Here is an 18,261-nt window from a genome sequence, read left to right as displayed (position 1 = left end):
GGCCAAGGGCAGGGCAGCTGGCCATGGTTGAGGCATAGTGAGAGGAGGGCTCAGAGGAGCCTGGTTAAATTTGGGCAGAGAAGGAGTTTTTGTCAGGCCACAACTTGAACCTGTGGGTTGAGGTGGCTATGTCCATATGATAGGGTCCCTCAATGTGTAGCACAGAGCCAAGGTGGAAGGAAGAGGGGGCCTCTTCCCAGCATTCTAAGATGGGAAGCTGAGCAACCTGAGATTTCTCAGTTTGAACTTGGCCTTCCAGCTGTAGATCCCTTTGCAAGATTCTAAAGGCTGATGCCAGCAGGAATGGGGCAGAGCTAGTATGGCGGGAATTCTCAGCTGAGGAACTCAGGAGCTTTAGAAGGTGCCTGGTTGGTGGGAGCAGGGAGGGGCAAGACCCAGGACAGGCCAGGAGAGAACTTCCACCCTCCTGTGGAGGAAGAAGGGAAAATCGTGTTTCCCCTGGGGTGGTGCTGAGTGAGTGGAAGGGAAGATTTGGGGGGTGAGGTGAGGCTGTCAGCAAGTGAAGAAGAACCTCGCCCTTCTCTTTTCACCCTCTACCAGGCCCCAACGAGAATCAGGACTTAGGACAGAATACTATATGTTCTCCACATTTGGTGTGAACTGTGGTTTTGCACATTTAAAAAAAAATCCATGAATATATATATGTTAAGGCCTAAGAATAAAACGTTCAACGCTTGTTAGATTGATTTACGGCGGTTGAATGTTGAGGCATATGGTGCTCGGGACTCTGTACTCTTGCCTCAGGCCCATCACTGCCAGGAAGGGGCTGCAGAGTTACTGACTGGCCCAGAGCACAGGCCCAGCAAGGGGGCGTGAGAAATGTCCAGGCCTGGGGCGGGAGGCAGGAGGAACGGATGCCTAACTGAATAGGTCTAGTTAAGAGAGGGCTACATGATATATAATTGATTAAGGGGCAGGTGAAAGGACTCATGAAGACAGATGGTAGGAGAAGAGGGGAGAATGCAGACCTCAAAATTAGTATGAGAGCTTTTTGAGTCCAGTGGCCTGCCCAGAGATCCCAATGTGGCTGGAACCAGGCCATCTGCAGATGTGCGTGTATGGCATGCACCTCTACTGCCTTTGGTTAGAATTTAGCCCGGGGTCATCAGGGTATTTCCCAGGTCCCAGCATCATTCCTTCACATTTTTTTAGTTAACCCTCAGAATCTTAGAATAAATGACCTACTTGATGGGGTTGTGTGAGGAAGTCAAGAAAATTCATGTGAAATGGGCTTTCCAAATTGCAGTGAATCATGCAAATTCTGGATGGTAATATACAGCCTAAATTGTTTCTACCCCAAAGTTTTAGTTTCCTCTATTGGGATATTCATGGTGGGGCTGCATTTTGTGGGGCACTCAGTTTTATGGGCAGAGTTCTTTTTAAAAACGGATTACCTCTGGAGGACATTTTGGGGTGGGGGGTATTTTTCTTTTCCTGATTAAGGCATGTGTCTTCCCAAGCAGGCTGGGTTTAAGCTGTGTAATATTTTGGCAGATGTGCCTGGGAGCTTCAGGAGCAGGTCATTCAAAAGAATTAGCATTGTAGTCGGGCCAGTGGTCTTTCTGGTCTTTTAGCATTAGCGGGTCTGAAAATTCTGTTTTCCAGCAGGAGGTTTTAGTTCCAGATAAATGACTCAAACTTTGTTAGTAGAGTGGGGTTAATAATACATGTTGCCTACTGTTTTCACCAGTCTTGATGGGAATAATAAAAAAAGAATATATGCCCTTGCAGGAGAAAAGAAGCACATAAACATATCATAAAATATTGTCATCCTTCTGCTTGTTTGCCACTTCAAAGTCAGTCTCTGTAGTTAGCAATCTGGCATCATTTGCCAGCATTAATTTTATTCCATTTGTATTCCAAGTTGCAATTCCCTTTGCAATGCACTTTAGTGCTTTAGATCTATTTGTCAGCTGTTATTTAAAGGAACAAATGAATTTGTCAAAATTCTGTAAATACAAAATAACCCAGAGAAATGAAAGTTTGAATCCAAAGCTGTTAAATGTAAGAGCCAGTGAAGATGACTGTGTAAAACTAGTGAGCTAACTAATCACCTGCAAGTTAGTCCCATTTTTATGGATTTACTGTAGCTGAATTGACTTGTATTTCTTCAAGTGTTCCAACTCTTGTGACAATGGGAAGTGCCCTGGAGTTGGAAAGAGTGAAATAACTCAGTTGTTTCCTGAGCCATATATAGAAACTGTTCGGTATTGTCATTCATATTCTAGACTATGATCTCTTCAGTGAAATGCAGTTGACCCTTAAACAATGCAGGGGTTGGGGTACCAATCCCCTCATACAGCTAAAAATCTGTGTCTAACTTTGGCCTCCCCCCAAAACTTAACTACTAAATCCTACTATTCACTGGAAGCCTTACTGATAATATAAACAGTTGGTTAACACATATTTTGTATTATATACTGTAGTCTTACAACAAAGTTGGCTAGAAAAAATGTTATAAGAGAAACATAAAAGAAAATGCATTTACTGTATTGTACTGTATTTGTTGAAAAAAATCCACATGTGAGTGGACTCACAAAGTTCAGGTCTGTGTTGTTGTTGAAGGTCAACTGTATTTTAGGTCTGTTATGGTTCTAATTTCAGTATTCTTGAGTGTTGACAATCTGTAGGTGTAGGGGAGGAACTCACTGGGCAAAATGCCGTATTTTTTTTTAAATCTTTTCCAGAGAATTTTAGTTTGGAAGAATCTGATTTTTTTAAAAAACTATTTCAATGTGATTTTGTGTGTATCTGTGTGTGTCGTGCATGTATCTTAGGGAAGTAGCTAGGAAATACTTTTTAAGGTAACAATGGGAAATGCTTCTGGAAACTTAGGTCCTTTTAACTTGGCCTCTCTGTGAAAGAGGCATCCCCCTACTTTTAAAGAGGGCCCCACTTCTACAAACTAAACAGAATTCAGATGGATATACTAGAACCTCACACTCTCATTTTTAAAAAGCTGTGTTCTTTTTTAAAGCCTGAGTATAAATAAATGTTTCTTGCTTAGATTCTGCAGGCTTTTTTTACTACTACAGATTGAATATGCAAGGGAACCCATGCTCTCGTCCCCTTCCTTCCAACATTGAGGTTCCAGTAGCAACGTGGCTAAAGGTATAATGAGCCGGTAAGCCCTCATCTCCTAGTTATAATGAATGAAGAGTTCATAGCTTGTAATTTGTACCAGTTTCAAGTCCCATTCATATTATCAATAGGATCTGAGTGGACCTAGAAACTGGCCACGGAAAGGTCTAGATCTAGCCATTTTTAGTGCATATTACACTTTGCTGATGTGGACAGGTAGAGATGAAACTCAGGCTCTCTCCATTCTCTGAAGCACAGGTGGCAGGTGGTGTGTCTTACTGCTTCCCTGCTCTGCATTTGGGATCTTTGCTGAAACATACCCAGGGTAAGGTAAATAAACAATCACCCATGCGCCACATAGCAGCAGCAGATAGCCATTGGTGTCTGACTAACTCTCTCAAGATACCTGTGCCCCTCTCTCCCTGTCAATTCTAGACCCACTTTTGTTTTAATCATACCCCTCCAATCTCAATTTTCCATCTTAATCCCTACCTCTGACTCCTGTGGATTGGACTCTAGCTCTTCCTCTTCCCAGGCAAATGGCCTGGATTCTTCTTCTGCTTTAGTGGACGTTTACATTCTAACTCAAGTGAATGGGTTCTCATTCCATCGTTGGCCAGTTGACCAGCAACCACTTCATGTGATAAATTGCCTTTCTCCTCAAATTCACTTCTCTTTCACGTCTTAAGGTTTGTCTGTTAACCTTTGCTGACCACCTAACTCTACAGGCCATTGCATTTCCGGTGTGTAGATGAGCATTCTTTTTGATGCTAAAGGTCAAATATAGCAAATGCTAAGTAAACGAATACATATACATTTTTATATGTTAGTCTTTCATTCCTGATTGTTGAGAATAAAAGCCTGGTATCTAGACCATTATACTTTCTTCAGCAGTTTCTGTGTGCTCAGTATATGTCCTCCAAAATAATCTTATTTGATCTTTAATTGTTTAAAAGCCTTTCTTGATGAATTGATTTCTCATTGAAGTACTGTTGGCACCAAAGGGTATGTATTTATTTGCGGAAGTGTGCACCGGCATTAAATAATTAATTGTTACGAATTCTACCAGAGAATATGTTTTTATTCTGCTGGAAGCATTTATTTGGGCCTTTTTTCCCCCAGTGAATGATGGAAGGGGAATTTGTATTTTGCCATTTCCTTATGCTTAAAAACTCAAGTAGGGGCTACAAAATCATCAGTGTCAGGAACACTTTAGAAATTCTGCGTTATGTATTGCAGTATTATCTTAATCCTTTCTCAGTTATAGAAATAACTTCTTCCTGATTGAGTCTCCATCCACGCTGTCAGGAAACAGCGGCTCACCACATCCATCACTTCTGTCTGCACATGATCGTGTTTCAAAGGTTTCCCAATTAATCCTGTGGAAGCCAGAATCACTCATAATTATAATCCTGTTATGCCTTCTTTATTTCTTGATGTGCTTGTTAATTCATGTCCATCCTGCAGCGGTCTGTAGCATAGTGCTATTATCAGCTGTTTTGTCTTTAAAAGCCTCTTGTCTACCATTGTGACTAAGATTGATTCACTGCACTTTGTTGAGATCGATCATTTTGGATGAAAAAAAATCTATCCTGTATATTTATTATGGCGACTTTTTCATGATTTCACTTTTTTTTCAGTTCATCAATCTGCCAAGTTGGTTGCTTTCCCCTCTTTGGCTTCCTTTCTCTTGCTCTTTTCTTTTCTAAGAATTGTCTATTTATTTCTCATGCCCTCTCTTAGACAACACCTGTGGGAAGAAAAGCCAATTGCCAGAGGCGGTGGAATAAATTCTCCCTTTATTTATTTTTTAAAAGATATTATGTATTTATTTGAGACAGAGAGAGAGAGAGAGCACAAGTGGAGATGGGGAGGGGCAGAGGCAGAAGGAGAAGTCGACTCCCCACTAAGAAGGGAGCCCAACACAAGGGCCAAACCCAGGACCCTGGAATCAAGTCCTGAGCCACCCAGGCATCCCGAAATTCTCCCTTTAGAACCAGGCTAGACACTACTCCCATTTCTCTTTTCATAAAATCAGAAAGATTGTCCCTTTCCTTGGTGCTCCTCTCCCTGAGCATTTTTTAGAGTGAAAGCATCATGACTGAATCCCAGGCAAAACGGTCACATGCTTCTTTGTGGCCTCAGACTTCTCTGTATTCTAATCTTACCAGGTGGATTCCAAGCTGAACACTAAAATTCTCTTGCACACACTAATATTTTCTTTTCTTCTTCTAGGCACTGACTTTAATATAGATAGCTTACCTCTGCCTCGGAAAGCCCACCACGACTGGGCCCTTTTTCATGAAGAGTCTCCGAAAAACAATTATAAGCTCTTTCACAAGCCAGTCATCACCTTGTTCAACTACACAGCCACCTTCAGCCGGCATTCCCACTTGCCACTGACCACCCAGTACTTGGAGGGTGTAGAAGTCCTGAAGTCACTCCGATACCTAGTCCCTTTGCGGTCCAAAAACAACCTTCGAAGAAGACTTGCTCCACTGGTATACATCCAGTCAGACTGTGACCCGCCGTCAGACAGGGACAGCTATGTTCGAGAGCTGATGACTTATATCGAGGTCGATTCCTACGGTGAGTGTTTACGAAACAAAGATCTCCCTCAGCAGCTGAAAAATCCAGCCTCTATGGATGCCGATGGCTTTTATAGGATCATTGCACAGTATAAGTTTATCCTGGCCTTTGAGAATGCAGTGTGTGACGACTACATCACCGAGAAGTTCTGGAGACCTCTGAAACTGGGGGTGGTCCCTGTGTATTATGGGTCCCCCAGCATTGCGGACTGGCTCCCAAGTAACAGAAGTGCTATTCTCGTATCAGAATTTGCTCACCCTAGAGAATTGGCAAATTACATCAGACAACTGGATCATGACGACAGGATGTACGAGGCCTACATAGAATGGAAGCTGAAGGGTGAGGTCTCCAATCAGCGACTTCTCACAGCACTCAGGGAACGGAAATGGGGAGTGCAGGATGTCCACCAGGACAACTACATCGATGCGTTTGAGTGTATGGTGTGCACCAAGGTGTGGGATAACATCCGGCTTCAGGAAAAGGTGAGGAAATCGAGATTTGGCAAAGAGGTGCTAAGAGGGCCCTCCTGATGGTGTCTGCCATTTTGTATCCTTCTGTCCCGGCCACTTCATTCCCATTAGGGAGGCCAGGCACAGCAGGGAGGTGAGTATTTCATTACTCTCCTTTGAGGATTGTCATGAAGTTTATGAATCATTTCCTTCCCAAAGACCTTCACGTCCCCTTGATTGTTTCTTCTGGAGGATGTCATGCTGCAGATGCTTGCTGGGTAGTGATAGAAATAGGCTGCAGAGGAAGGAAGAAAGCCAAAAAAATTTAAAAATTAAAAAAATTGGATATTCTATATCTCATCCACAAAAGTCCTTCAATTTTTCCATCACTTCTCTGGTTTCTGCCAGACCTTACATGCTTGCCTCATAGGTGCTGCTTTGAAACTTTTCATTTCATGTATGCAATCAATTAACATCTCTTTCTCTCTCTATCTCTCCTTTTCTCTCTCTCTCTCTCCTTCCCTCCCTCCCTGCCTCTCATTCTTGCTCTTTCTTTCTGGCACACACATGCTTATCAATATAGAGAAAATGTTCAAATGATGATGGATAATCCTCAAAAGATTTGTTTTTCTTAAATTATTCTATAGAAATTTCTGGAGTCCCTGGATGGTTCAGTTGGTTAAGCGTCTGACTCGATCTCTGCTCAGATCTTGATCTCAGGGTCATGAATTCAAGCTCCGTGTTGGAACCTACTTAAAAAAAAATTAAAAAGAAAAGAAATTTCTTAGTACTATCTCCAAATTTCTTGATGCTCTTAACATTTGGTTATTTGATTATTTTACTTATTTTTACAAGGAATGGTCCCACTTAGTATATAACTAGATTTGTTAAAAGGTAATTTACTGAAAGAAAAAGAAAGATTAGTTTTAATTACTTTGAAATTTAAAAAGAAATGAGATTGGCCACATAAACTACTTGGTTATCACCCATTGTTCCCTTACCTGCTCCCATATACACGTAACATTTATCTGAATACTCTGAAGCCAATTTTTGTTAAATATTGAAATGTTTATTTTGGTTAGCATATTAATTTCAGACATAAACCTACACAGTATATGGAATTATTTTTGTGTATTGCATGTATACTATATAAGGCTTTCATATGCTATGTACGTATTTAGATAATTTTAAAATATTTGCAAGATTATTTTCCTCATTTTAATTATTATAGAAATTTAAGTTATTTTATCTGGTTTTGTATAACAAATTTTTACTCTTAAAATCATTTATTGTGAGTGAAGTTTATTGGTCAGCAACACAAACACTAAATATTACATCATTTTTCTCACATCCTGATTTCCAGCGACTTCCTTTTTCACCTAATTTATAAGGTCACATTACAAAAACCAAAATCCACACACTGCAAAAAACATGAAAGTAGAGACCACGTGAATTGCCCATGCTATCCCGATGATTTATTCTAAAAGTCTAACAAAGCAGAAAACAGAACTTCTGAAGGTGATGCTTTGCCCTGCACTACCTATCACAATCCTTACCAAGCTTGGAGATTATAGTTATGGAAAACCAGAGAACTACACATTCCAACTGCTTCTGCATCTCACAGATGCCCTATTGGAGTGATTACTGGGGATTCAAAAAGAGTGTGCAATGACACAGGTAGATAGGTTTTAAAAAAATCATAGGAGAATACATCTATTCCTGCATTTCCAACAGAAATAGCTAACTATGGTGTTTCAGAGTGCCAGAAGGCAGTGTAATTGAATGTCCTTCTCCTTGGGGTCTTCGAAGAAAAAGAGATGGAGTAGCTTGTCCTCTGGCGTGCTCTTATTCTTCCCAGAGGGGTGGTCAGTGAAGATGATTAAAAGGCTTTACTTGCATTTCAATGGTTGTGCTGCAATTCCTAAATGCTAATGTGCTCATTGAAAAGCAGAACAAAATATACCATGAAAGTAAATTAAAGGGTATTAGACCAGTTCTTTTCACTTGCATTTATTCATTTGTTCTACAAGATTGGTTACAGCTTACATATGGCATGCCTTAAAGTAAGTTATTTATATGTTTCTTCACTTTTTCTCTTTCAGCCAAAGAAAAGCTAAAAGAAATAATTGGATTTCCTCTAACTCTGATTATTTTTTATCTTGTGCTTGGTAATAATTCAATCATTGTATTTGTGTGTAGAAAATACTATAAGGATGTCAAATGCATTTCCGTTTCCTCTACTCTGCTCCTCTCCTGCTCCCCTCCACACAGACCTAGTGAATTATCTATTGCTGTGTAAACAATATTGTCACAGACTTAGTGCCTTCAACAACACACATTTGTCATCTCAAGTCTCTGTGGATTAGCTCATGGCTTAGGCGGGTCCCCTGGAAGCCTGCAATCAAAGTATCAGTCAGGGCTGTGTGTTCATTGGGAGGCTCAGCTGGGGAAAGTTCTGCTTCTAAACTCACATGCTTTTGGCAGATTCAGTCTCTTGTGCCTGTGGGACTTTCAATGTCTTGATGGCTGGAGGCTGGGGGGTGCCCTTCATCTTTTAGGGGCCATTCACAGTTCCTAGTCATATGGGCTTTCCCAGCATGGCTGCTTGCTTCCTCAAAGCCAGCAAGGGAGTGAGGAGTCCAGCAAGACCAGTGCTACCACCTGTGTGTATATAATCATGGACACATAATCACATACATTCTTTCACATTTGCCCTATTTTATTGATTAGAAGCAAGTGACAAATAACATGGACACATGAGTGGAAAGGGTTACAAGGGCATGGATACCAGGAGGCAGGATTCCTGGGGGCCATCTGCAGTCTGTCCACCACACCTGTTGAATCTGAGTTGGCTTGTATGCTGTGTTGTATGCATTATTTATGTAAGGGAAAGTCTTTGAATACTGAATTAATTAGTCAGTTAAAAACAATTAGTGGTAAGTGATCCTGTCCTCAAAAAGGCTATAATATAGGTACAACATGGAATCATCACAGATATAACTTTACAGAATTGGGATAAACTTTAAAAAAATAGCTTTGAGATATAATTGATGTACAATGAGCTGCACATATTTAAAGTGTATAGTTTGATTAATTATGACATTTACCTGTGAAACCATCACCACAATCAAGATGACAAACATTTCCAACCTCTTCAAGAGTTTCTTCTTGGCCCTTTTTAATCCATCTGCTTTGATCTCCTACCTCAGGCAACCACAACTCTGCTTTGTGTCACTTTTGACAAAGAAGCTAAGTCAGTTTTTTAGAACTCCATATAAATGGATCATATAATGATTCTCTTTTGTGCCTGGCATCTTTCACTCTATATGGTAATGTTGATATTTATCCACAGCACCATGTATAGCAATAGTTTCTCTTTATTGTTGAAGTTTGCACATACCAAAATGTCCTTATCCATTTACCTGTTGATGGACATTTGAGTTGTTTCCAGTTTCTGGCTGTTACAATAAAGCTGCTATGAACATTCATGTACAAGTCTTTGTACCGACATAGGCTTTCATGTCTCTTCTGTAAGTACCTAAGAGCAGAATGGTTATGTCATATGGTAGATGTATGTTTAACATTTTAAGAAATTACCAAACTATTTTCCAGAGTTGCTCTATCTTACATTCCCACCAACATTGTATGAGAGTTCTATTCATTAACAGTTGGTGTGGTCAGTCTTTTAGTTTTTGCTATTATGGCGAGTGCATAGTGGTATCTTACTAACATCAATACCTTTTCTGGTGATATGTCTCTTCAAATCTTTGCTCATTTAAACAAATTGAGTTGTCTTATTAATCTTGAGTTGTAAGAATCCTTTATATAACAAGGACTTTCTTCCAGTTTTGGGGTTGTTTTTCCATTTTTTTTAACAGTATCTTTTGAAATGTAAAGTTTTTAATTTTGATGAAGTCCAGCTCATCACTTTTTTCTCTTATCGTTTGTGGGTTTTTTGTCCTATTTAAAAATCTTTGTCTAACCCAAGGTGACTAAGATATGCTTCTTCCTGTTTTATTCTAGAAATTTTGTCCAGCAAGACACTTAGGTCTATAGTCCACTTAGAGTTAATTTTTGTAATGCAGCATAGTATAAGAGTTGAGATTTGTTTATTTAGGTATCCAATAGTATTGACACCATTTGTTGGAAAGATTATTTTTTCCTGATTGAATTACCTTGTTTTTTTTTTTTTTTCAGAACTCAATTAGCTGTATATTTGGGTTAATTTCTAGACTGATAAATATGCATATATTTAATTACTACAGCTTCATAATAAGTCTTGAAATCAGATAGTGTCAATCTTTCAATTCGGTTCTTTTTCAAAATTGTTTTCACCATTTTAGGTTTTATGCTCTTCCATATAAATTTTAGAGTCAGTTTGCCAATTTATATGAGAAGGCTTGATAGTATTTGCATTGCGATTGTGTTGAGCGTATGTATTAATTTGGAGAGAACTGACAATATTGAGACATTTAATCCAGAGGAATGATGTATCTTATACATTTATTTAGGTCCTCTTTAATTTATCTAGACATTACTTTGTAGTTCTTTGTGTACAGGTTTTAACTCTTTGGTCAAATTTGTCCCTAAGTAGTTCACATTTTTTGATACTATAGTAAAAGCTATTTTTTTAAAAACTTTATTTTCTGATCATTTGTTGCTAGTAAATAGAAGTAAAATCGATTTTGTATGTTGACTTCATCGACTGCAACTTTGTTAGTTACACTGATTAATTCTATATCTTTTAAACAGATTTCTTAGGATTTTTTTTACATAAATGATCATATTATTTAAAAAAAAAGATGATTCTACTCTGACTTCCGATCTCTATTTGCCTTTTATTCTTTCTCTTTTTCCTCCTTACTGCACTAAGACCTTTATTATAATTTTGAATAGTGCTGCTGGGACCATATGTCTTCACCTTGTTCCCTGTCATAAAAAGAAAACTTTATCATGGTTTATGACATTATCTGTAGGATTTTGGTTGACGCCCTTTATCAAATTGAGAAAGTTTCCTTCTATTCTTACTTAGATGAGAATTTTTATCATAAGTGGATTTGGAATTTGTTAAATGGTTTACTACATCCATTGAGATGATCATATGATTTTTCTTTTTTAGTTTATTTAATAGTGAGTTACAGTGATGATTTTTGGAGGTTAAACTGACCTTGTTTTCTTGAGATAAACTTCACTGGTTATAACACATTATCCTTCTCATTTATTGTTGGATTTGAATTGCTAAAGTTTTTGTTAGGAATTTTTGCATCCATGTTCATGAGGTATACTGTTCCATATTTTTCTCCTATGCCTTGGCTAGTTTTCATATGTGGTAATGCTGGTCTCATGCTCCCTTTTCTTGTGTTTTCTGAGAGGTTGTGTAGAATTGGTATTATTTTTTCCTTACATATTTTCTTTTTTAAGATTTTATTTATTTATTCATGAGAGACACAGAGAGAGGCAGAGACACAGGCAGAGGGAGAAGCAGGCTCCATGCTTTTGTGTGTGTGTGTGTGTGTGTGTGTGAAGGTTTTTAAGTATAAATTGAATTGTTTTTAATAGATATAAAACTATTCCTGTTACTCATTGCATTTTGAGTGAACTTTTGGTAGATTGTGTCTTCTAAGGATTTTTTTTTTCATTTTATCCAACTTGTGAAATTGACCAGCATACCATTATTAGTATTCCTTTATCCTTTTAATGTCTGTAGTCTATATGTCCCCTCTGTCATGTCTGTTATTAATTTATGTCTTTTCTTTTTTTCCATGACTAATCCAAATAGAGGTTTATCCATTTCATTGATCTATTCAAATAATTTTAGCTATTGATTTCTCTGATTATTTTTTTATTTCTTTATATCCTAATGATTTCTGTTCTCTATTATTTTAATTATTTTTAATTTGGACTTAATTTTCTCTCTTTCAAATTTATGGTAGAAACTTGGGCCATTGATTTTAAAGCTTTATACTTTCATAATATACATGTTTAATGCTATAAGTTTCCCTCTAATCCCTGCTTGATCTACCTGCTACAAATTTAGGCTATCATGTTAATGTTAATTCGGTTTAAAATATTTTCAGTCTTCTGTTCTGCTCCAAATCTTCCTCCTGGGCAACTGATGGAGGTCCCTGGGAAAGGGCCCTTTTTTTTTTTTAAGATTTTTGAAAAATTTATTTGTTCATGAGAGACACACAGAGAGAGGAAGAAACATAGGCAAAGGGAGAAGCAGGCACCCCATGGGGAAGCCCAATGCCAGACTCGATCCCAGGACTCTGGGATCATACTCTGAGCCGAAGGCAGGCACTCAACTACTGAGCTAACCCAGGCATCCCGGGAAAGAGCTTTTGAGTGGCTTTGAACTCTTCTTTTGTGTCTGGGGCTTCTATGTATTCCAAACTGTCACTGTAGTCCATACTTCACCTTTAAGAATTTGTTAAAAATTTAACTGATTTCTTATTACCTATTTGTATGAGAGGTAGGTAATAAGAAATCTTTCTCCTGTATTCTGTCAAAGGTTGAACAGATTATGTATCCATCTCTTAGAACATCTTGTTATTATGGAATTCAGTTTACTTGGTTGCTGTGTGGTTTCAGTTCCCTGATGGGCTCAAGAGTAGTTATGAATTTATAGATTGTTTCACGTTGTCCTTATTGTTAGAATGGGAGCTATGTTCTCTTTGGAAGCAAAGTATTTGTTAATCATATGTTAGAAATAGCTTGTTTTTCTGCCCAGAACCCCAGCTGGAAAGTCAATTTGGGATGCTGAAATTTAGTTACTTCTAAAATGTCATAACTATTTCATCAAACACACTCCCTTCAGGTCATACTGTGAAATATTTCTACAAGAACACTAACTTATAAGAGTCCATTTCATAAAATTCTTTTCTTTGTAATAATATCACCTCAGATGCAACTTTGTTCTACACTTTTGAATGGACTCTTTTGTGAGCAGGCAAGGAAACAGTATTATTACGGGCTTTCTTATATAAACAGTTATGCAAGGTCAGGGTTGGGAAGGCCATCCAACGGTAAGTGGTCAATATGGCTACCAGCTGACTGGTGATTCAAGGATAATGAACAACTCATTTGCTAATGATCTTGGAACATTTCTGGTGTTGGTGATTTCATTATTTTTTAAGGTAGTCCATTTAATCTTTTGTTATTTTTGACAGTTATATTTTTCTTTGTTTTGAACCCACACTTTCCCTTCTATAGTCCATTCTTAGCTACTTGTTTCTCACTCTTTAATTCATTGGGCTATATAGCCTTGCATCTGGACCTATTAGTCAATAAATGTGAGCAGTGGCTTCTCAAAAGTTGTTTCATGGTAATCATTTTGAGTCCTTTTTACTTGATTCTGTTCTACTCTTCCTCCAAATACAGTCTCTACTTAGCCATGAACTCTGGCTAAAGTAACCCCAATTTTGAGCCTATTTCTGGTCTTTTGAAAAAAAATTGGTATTATTTTATATTGGTGTTTAGACCTCCCAGATTTTAAGTCTTAGCATTTCCTAATAGTGGTTTGCTATTTGGATTTGTGTTCTGGTTCTCTGTGCTCAGTGTTGTCTTGGTAAAGAAACTGCTCTAATTCCAGACCTTTGAAGCCAAGCTCCATGATCATTTGTCAGCGGTCCCCAAGAGCAGGGAGGATTTGGGCTACTGTATCCTTGGCCCTCTTCCAAACACATTAATTCCATCTTCTACTTAGAGTCCCTTCAGATGCTTGAAAGCTTTATATGCATTCTAGATCATCTCTTTTACAGGCTGCACCCTAGTATCTTCTAATATGCTTCCTAGCATAGTAGAGGTTCAACAAAGAGAATGTGTTGATCCAACCATAGGTAGGTACCCAAATTGTCACATTTCCAAATTGATTTTTCTACTCTGCTTTCTAAATTTCTGATGGATGAAGATTCTAATTAATACAAATTCAACACATTATAAACCCTACTATCTTCACATTAAAAATTTTAGAAAAAGATACCTATGGACACAGCTTAAACTATTAAATAGTTCTGCAAAGTTAAAAAAGAGAGCAGTCTTTTACTTTCCCCCTTCCTTTCTCCCCAGTAGCACTCTGTTACCACCACAATCACTATTTTGATATTTACTCATTGTTTCTAAAGAACATGCTTATACACTCACTTTCTTTTGATGTTCAGTGTTTATGTGATCATGACTATGTACCTGCTATTCTGAAATGAACCATGTAGTGTACTGTGATTTGTATCCCTGGCCTGGACAAGCTTCTTTTTTCCTTCTTGTTTGCCTCTTGCTGGATTATTTTTCTATGTACGTATCACTCATTCAATCCTTGTTGATTGTTTAACTCTCCTTTGAAGATGTTCAGAAGTACCAGGAATCTACATTTCATCTTGTTGGAGAAATAGCTCACAGAGCCTTCTGACCCTCCTCAGTGTGTGGGCTGCCCTCTACCAGCTCATGGAGCACGAGTCAGAGCTCTCTTCCCCAGCACTTGGGGATTTTCCTTTCTTATCTTTTTCTGACACATCTCTTTTATGTTTTTCTCCCTTTTCCTTAGTTTGCTTTTTTGTTTGATCCTACCCTCGTACACCTTTCCGAGAAGGGATATGTGAGGATGTCTAAAATGACTTCATTCTACTCGAACATTTAAGCAATAGCTTAGCTGAGTGTAAACTATCCATTTTTCTTAGAATTTGGAGGCATTTTGCATCACCTTTTAAAAGACTTTTAATTTTGAAATGATTTTAGATTGACAGTAGAGTTACAAAGATAGTACAGAGTTCCTGTACACTCTGTATCTGGCTTGCCCTGTTGTTAACATTGTACATCACCATGGTACATTTGTCAATACTTCAGAAATTAGTGTTGGCCCACTGCTATTAACTGACCTGCAGACTTTTGTCATATTTCACCAGTTTTTCCACTAACATCCTTTTGTTATCCTTTGTTCCAGGATCAAATCCAAGATATCATGTCGAAATTAGCTCTCATGTCTCCTTAGTCTCCACCAAACTATGATCAGTTGTTCAGTTTTGTGATTTTTAAGAGCTTTGAAACTGTGGAGGAGCACTGGTCAGTATTTTTGTAGACCGGCCCTCCATGGATTTGTCTGATGTCGTCTCATGTTAAAATGCTGGTTACAGATTTGAGGGACTATCACTGCAGTGGTGAAAGAACCCTTCATACCATATCAGGGGATACACCATATCAAAGTGAACTATTACTGGCAATGTTAACTTTGATCACTTGGTTAAGGTGGTATCTGCTAGGTTTTTCTCTGTGAGTTTACTAGTTTTCCCTTGCCATTAGGCAAGTCACTAAGTCCACGCCGTGCTCAAAGGGAGAGAAATTAAGTTCCACCTCCTTGGGAGAGAAATGCCAGACAATTTGTGGACCTCAGTCAAAACCACTGTGATAACAAATAAATATTTGAAGGGGGAGGTATTTTGAGCTATGCAAGTATTCTTTTTCTCCTTAAAGTTTTCCCCACTAATGTTAGCAATCATCAGTTATCTCACCATTGCTTTTTAACTTCCAGTGTTACTGTCGGTAGAGCCTAACAGCTGGTCCTCAGAATTAGACTTTTCCTTGCAAGGAGGTTGTAGCATCTCTTCCTTCTTTCCTGTGTCCTGGAATTTCATAAAAATGTTTGGCAAGAGACTATTTGTATTGCCACGGTGTGAAGATATCTGCTTTAAAGGAAAAGTATATATTGGGTTCTGTTATTTTGAGATAGGAACACAGGACTTGTACTTTCTTATATTTTTAATTCTTCTTTCCTTTCTCTCACACAGGGCTTACCACCCAAGAGATGGAAGGCAGACGTTAGCCATCTGAGTTGCCCGGAGCCTGCCGTGTTTGCTTTCTCACCTCTGGCTCCACGTTGGAGCTCTTTGCGGGAGATGTGGATTCCAAGCTTTGAGCAATCCAAGAAAGAAGCCCAGGCACTGAGGTGGCTGGTTGATAGGAATAAAAATTTTTCAGCTCAAGAGTTTTGGGCCCTAGTATTCAAGGACTAATTTCTAAAAGTATCAGAATGATATAGACTAGAGATATCTTGAGGTATATTTTCTAGGTTGCCTTAATATATGAATATCATAGCTACTTTGTTGACTATCCCTTAGGATAAGGATTAAGTGCCACAGTACTCATAATGAGTGCTCTCAGATCATGGCTGTGAATTACCCTTAGGGGTCACCTCTATATTTTTTATACTAAAAAAGTAAATATTTCTTATGGACACTGGTCACCTTCAGTTTACATATCTGTACTGATGTACCTGCTGCCTTTTGTGGAAATTCAGCTAATGTGGAGCGAGTACTCCCCTCACTCAAGGGAGGCAGAGGGTGGAGCTGTGGAATCTTGATACTCACCTCACTGTCTGCAGTTTATTAGTAATTTGGCAAGCCCAGTGTCCTGATGCTGAGCATGAACATGAAATGCATTAGAACTTGGCAATGAGAGATTCCATCTGTTGGTTTTCAGGGACGAATGAGTAATAAAAGCTGTGTGAATTTTATCCGCTTTTTCTCTTCGAGTCAGAAGAACGTATACATCTACCTTCTGCTTACTCTTACTACCTCTCTTCCTTCTTTTCATCTTGCCCTGCATCCTGTCCCACTTTCCTCCCAAAGTGGAATGTCTTATGAAGATGTGCCTCCTCCTTGTGTGTTTTGAAAGGTGAGATGTTCTCAATTGTCCCTCATACTGCAGAGCAGAATAATAATCGTATGTTCCAGGCTGGATACCCTGTACTTTTCGATCAATATAAGAGTGGAAGTGAGTGCCCTCAGGAACTCCAGTTGTTTTGAAAGTGATTTTTCCTTTCCTTTATTTTTTTTTTTTTAAGATTTTATTTATTTATTCAAGAGAGACAGAGAGAGAGAGAGAGAGGCAGAGACACAGGCAGAGGGAGAAGCAGGCTCCATGCGGGGAGCCTGACGTGGTACTCGATCCTGGATCTCCAGGATCACGTCCCGGGCCAAAGGCGGCGCTGAACCACTGGGCCACCAGGGCTGCCTTCTTTTCTTTTCTTTTTTCTTTACTTTTCTTTTCTTTTCTTTTCTTTTCTTTTCTTTTCTTTTCTTTTCTTTTTCTTTTTCTTTTTTTTTCTTTTTTCTTTTCTTTTCTTTTTTCTTTAAAAGATTTTATGTATTTATTCATGAGAGACACAGAGAAAAAGGGAGAAACATAGGCAGAGGGAAAAGCAAGCTCCCTACTGTGGGACTCCATCCCAGGACTCCAGGATCATGCCCTGAGCCAAAGGCAGATGCTCAACCACTGAGCCACTCAGGTGCCCCTGATTTGTCTTTTCTTAGGATGATATACAGCCTGTAATAGTGGTCAGCCCACTCTAGTTGGTGAGCATTCCCTGTCATTTCTGATCCTGTCAGAGAGAAGGTTTGGCCGTCTTGTTGAGAGCATCCACTGGAGCTCCATGGAAGAACAGCAGAAGAGAGTGGCTCACATTTTCTTCCCATGTGAGGGGGGGAGGCTTTTAGAGGATACTAAAACCTCTTGCCACCAGACGAGTCATGTCTTTGGTGCTGTTTATTGTGGAAAGATGTAAGCACCAAAGGACAGGGAGAGTCCTTAATTCTCATGTCCCCCCTTTACCCAGGCCAGTGGCTTTATGTGCCAGCATGAGCAATATCTTTCATGGGTAGTGCTCTCTCTGGCTGTGCTGGAGGAATGAGGATAGAAACCAGCACCTTCTCTTAGAAGCAGGAAAGGTCACATTGCTGGGTGGGAGAAGGTTCTATGACTGGGTTTTTCTCAATCCCAGCACTGCCATTAAGTGAATGTGATTTGGTACCAATCTCTGAACCTCCCTGAACTTTAGTTTTTATACCTAAGAAGAAGTGATTGGGCTGGTCATTGTTCTTTTCTGTGTAATGTTCTTTATCAAAATTAAGAAGTTTGATTTTGTAGATGTTTTTACTTAGGCAGTTCACAAGTCATTTAGAACCACTGCATAGTTTTCAAAGGAAGAAAGCTCTTTGGAGGGAGAAGTATACTTCTTGGGTAGTATTAGGAATAGAAAGTAGGTTATCTCTGCCATTTTTTTCTGATATTATCCAAAAGGAAAGCATTGGAAAGAGGTATTGCTTGTTACAGACCAGATTTTAAATTGTATATT

At 38.8% G+C, this 18,261-nt stretch overlaps 1 protein-coding gene and 1 long non-coding RNA gene across 3 annotated transcripts in view; one reads left to right on the top strand and one right to left on the bottom strand.

The window, feature by feature from the left end:
• Positions 1-16,641, top strand: part of POFUT3 (protein O-fucosyltransferase 3) — a 78,795-nt gene extending 62,154 nt beyond the window's left edge. For both annotated transcript variants that reach the window (XM_077849104.1, XM_077849105.1), the window contains 2 exons: positions 5,338-6,173; positions 15,917-16,641. In XM_077849104.1, the coding sequence (XP_077705230.1) occupies positions 5,338-6,173; positions 15,917-16,141 (1,061 nt within the window). In that variant the 3' untranslated portion in view covers positions 16,142-16,641. The remainder of the gene's footprint in view (positions 1-5,337; positions 6,174-15,916) is intronic.
• LOC144284506 (uncharacterized) overlaps positions 4,901-18,261 on the bottom strand; it is a 54,282-nt gene continuing 40,921 nt past the window's right edge. The window contains exon 2 of the long non-coding RNA XR_013352935.1: positions 4,901-6,435. This is a non-coding gene — a long non-coding RNA (uncharacterized LOC144284506). The remainder of the gene's footprint in view (positions 6,436-18,261) is intronic.

This window comes from Canis aureus, chromosome 15, assembly GCF_053574225.1.
Source record: "Canis aureus isolate CA01 chromosome 15, VMU_Caureus_v.1.0, whole genome shotgun sequence".
NCBI lineage: Eukaryota > Metazoa > Chordata > Mammalia > Carnivora > Canidae > Canis > Canis aureus.
Note: the sequence above shows the minus strand (reverse complement) of the source record. Positions and strands in the feature narration are given on the sequence as shown.